This window comes from Mytilus edulis, chromosome 11 (genome assembly GCF_963676685.1).
Source record: "Mytilus edulis chromosome 11, xbMytEdul2.2, whole genome shotgun sequence".
Classification (NCBI taxonomy): domain Eukaryota; kingdom Metazoa; phylum Mollusca; class Bivalvia; order Mytilida; family Mytilidae; genus Mytilus; species Mytilus edulis.
Genome location: NC_092354.1, coordinates 24,068,874 through 24,072,149, shown reverse-complemented (window position 1 = coordinate 24,072,149; position 3,276 = coordinate 24,068,874). Strand labels below are relative to the sequence as shown.

Sequence of the window (3,276 nt, the reverse complement as noted above, 5' to 3'; positions counted from 1 at the left end):
AATGCAATCACTAATCTGTCATTAATCAATCACTAATCTGTCATTAATCAATCACTAATCCATCAGTAATCGGTCTTAAATCGATCAGTAATCTAATCAATCACTAATCGATCAAACTCCTGAGAGAGTTTGATCGATTACTGATCGATGACTTCAAGTCATCAATCGAGTACTGATCGAATATGATTGATTAGTGTTCGATTACCGATCTGATCAATTAGTTAAGTCTGGATAATACCATTACTTCTATTTCACTCTCACATTTATAGCAAGATTTATTTTCCCCATTGTTAGTAGCCTTATTTTTTCGTTTCTTTTTTCCCTGTTTTGGCTTCGAACTTTTCATTTCCTTTTGTCGCTTCCTTTCCTCTCTTTCTTCCTTTCTCCTTTTCTTTTCCCGTTCCTCATGCTCTTTTTTTTCTTTCCTTTCTGTCAGGATTTTGTTCATCTGCAGACCAGACAACGCTTTAGGCAATGGAACATACGTTTTTCTTCTTGCAGACGTCTCTTTTGCTTTTGGCAATTGTAGGAATTTAGCAAAGGAGTCTCTAGAAACAGAAGCTTCAGATATTGATTGAGTATGTGAAATCAAAGCTGGGATCTCTGCGTCTACTGCTTCTATCTCGGCATTGGACACATTTGCAACTTCAGTAATTGGTCGTGCAGTCGGGATGTTCTCAATATGACATGTAGGAAGGACAGTACTTTCTGTAACAATGGAAGCGTTGTCATCAACAACAGAAGTAACTGTGGATGGATACACAGTACTTAAAATTGTAGCGTTGTCATCAACGGTAGCACTGGAAGTGTTGTCATCAACGGTAACAGTAACTCTGGATGTAAGCACAGTACTAACAATGGAAGCGTTGTCATCATCGCTAGCAATAACTGTGGATGGAAGCACAGTACTAACAATTGAAGTATCGTCATCAACGGTAGCAGAAGCTGTGGATGTGACTGGTAATGGATCGTGCTTGAACTCTGGAAATAAACAGCTTGGTCCTAGTTTTGGATTTTCTATTACAGCTGAAGGTTTGTAAGGGAAAAGCCCTGCCTCTTTAAATCCTTTCACAGCATTTTCTACGTTATCTGATATGTCCCATGCTGATTTAAATACCTTTGCAAAAACCGCTTTTGTAACCGTTTCTCCTGGATTTTCCATCTGTTAAGTTCTGACAGATTTCCTCCAATTATATTTAAGGGAAGAAAACAAACATAAATCTAGAGGCTGAATGATATGACTTGCGTGTTGCTGCAAGCAATACATTACAAAGTTTTCTCTTCGACTAAATTCATTGGCCTCCAAACTGATGTGTGTAGAGTGGCCATCTACAAATAACACTACCTTTCTTGCCTTAATGTGTGGTAGGAAAGTCTCACGAAGCCAAGTAAGAAAAAGATCAGAATCCATCCAACCATTAATGCTCCTGCCAAGTATGGCATCTTCAAAACCCTCAAGTGGGTTGTATTTGAATCTTACTCCTGGATATACAATCATGGGCGGTATGTAATGGGCTGTTGCACTAGTGTATGCTAGCACAGTGATTTGGGTTTTGTCTGAGCTGAAAAAAATATAAACCTGTTTCGATCCTCTCATCGTTAACACTTTGCTCGTCTTAGGACATAACGGGAAACCGCTTTCATCAGCATTATATAATCTTGATGGGTCTTTTAGTATGTCCATTCCACCCTCTACCTCTTCCGTCATATACTTTGTAAAATCTTCAAACCATTTTTTAATCTTAAAAGGTGAAACCATGGCCCTTTCCTTTCCAAGATCATTGGGTGTTCTCTCTGATATTTCTGGATGACGTGACTTAAAACTAAAATACCAGTCTTTGCCAGGAAGATTGTCTCGGAACTTTGTCTGTCTGCCATCGTCGTCCAAAATTTTCTTTACTATGTGTAATAATTCAAATCTGGTTCTTGGGTACCCGATTTTTGCCATTTCTAAACACCATTCAACAATTCTGGCCTCTTCTGTGGTTGATAGTACAGGCTTAGGTCCAGATCGTGCTGCAATTTCAGTCCTCCCATTTACTTTGTCTTGTATTGTTGATCTGGGGATACCATATGCCAAAGCAGCCTTTCTCATAGATATTCCACCATCTTTAACTAACTGGACAACCATTTCTAAAGTGGTGTCATTATAATTTTGTTTGTATTTCTTTTTATCTTTTGACATATTGAAAGAAAGAAAAAGGACAATTACTGATTCTGATTGATTTATGATTGATTGATTGTTGGTGTTAAACACCAATTCAGCCATGTTTTATATGTTATGGCGGCTATTTTTTATTGGTGTGGTAGTGGTAGTAATGAAAATAAATTTTGGGCTTCAACCAAATGAAACTTGAAGTTGAATTTGATTTTAAAAACTATTGATTGTTTTGAACTTTATCTGTACTTTGAAGTCTGATAATGTTATTATATACATATCACGAACTTTCTAACAAGTTTTGTGAGAATTAATAGATGAGTTTGTATAATGTATACAGTGGCAAGTATTTCATGCATACATATATATATCGTATCATGACAAATTCGATATGATACCATTTCATTTCGGTGCAAGCCAAGGCTCCGTCTTGAGGGAAAGTTGTCTCTTTGGCACTAATATCACATCTTCCTTTATCTATTTATACTAGAGTGGCATACTGAGATGAAGTTTTATGTACATGTTAATAACAAGATTTCAGTCCACCGGAGTCGGACATGCAACCCTACATAAATATTATTTATTCTGACTACTGAGGAAACTAGAATTGTTCTAACTCATAAACTCTATGTACTTAGTTCAAATAACAATTCTCAAGTATATGGTAATATTGATGGGGCCTTAATATTGTTATATGAGTGTAAGGTTCATAATTGACAGAATATGAAAAGTTAAACTTGATACTTACATATACAATTGTACATGATGAAGCTGTTTACATACAAAAAAATATCCGAACAACAACGAAGCAGACCTATAGATAGTAAACCCAATAGTTCCAGGTAAAAAAATCCGAACGTGTTTATTTTACTATAAATGGTAGTTGAAGTCAGCATCTAAAGATATATTTATTCTGCATGTTCATTTTTTTTTTAATTTTTTTTTTTTTTTTTTTTTGGGGGGGGGGTCCTTTATGAATGCGATATAAAATTAGAATCAATCAAACTCATGATAAAAAATGTCTAAACCTCATTTTAGTTCGACGTGTGAACCCGGGGGTTGGCAACCCCCTTTTCTGCCGTGAACAATCTTGCCTTTTACACAAGACAAACTTGATG

The 3,276-nt window shown here is 36.1% G+C and overlaps 1 protein-coding gene across 1 annotated transcript; it reads right to left on the bottom strand.

Annotated features, from left to right (window-relative positions):
* Nucleotides 1–1,165: 1,165 nt before the first annotated feature.
* Nucleotides 1,166–2,185, bottom strand: LOC139494098 (uncharacterized). The gene has a single exon (XM_071282272.1). It carries the CDS (start codon nucleotides 2,183–2,185, stop codon nucleotides 1,166–1,168), a length of 1,020 nt encoding a protein of 339 aa, XP_071138373.1.
* Nucleotides 2,186–3,276: the final 1,091 nt, after the last annotated feature.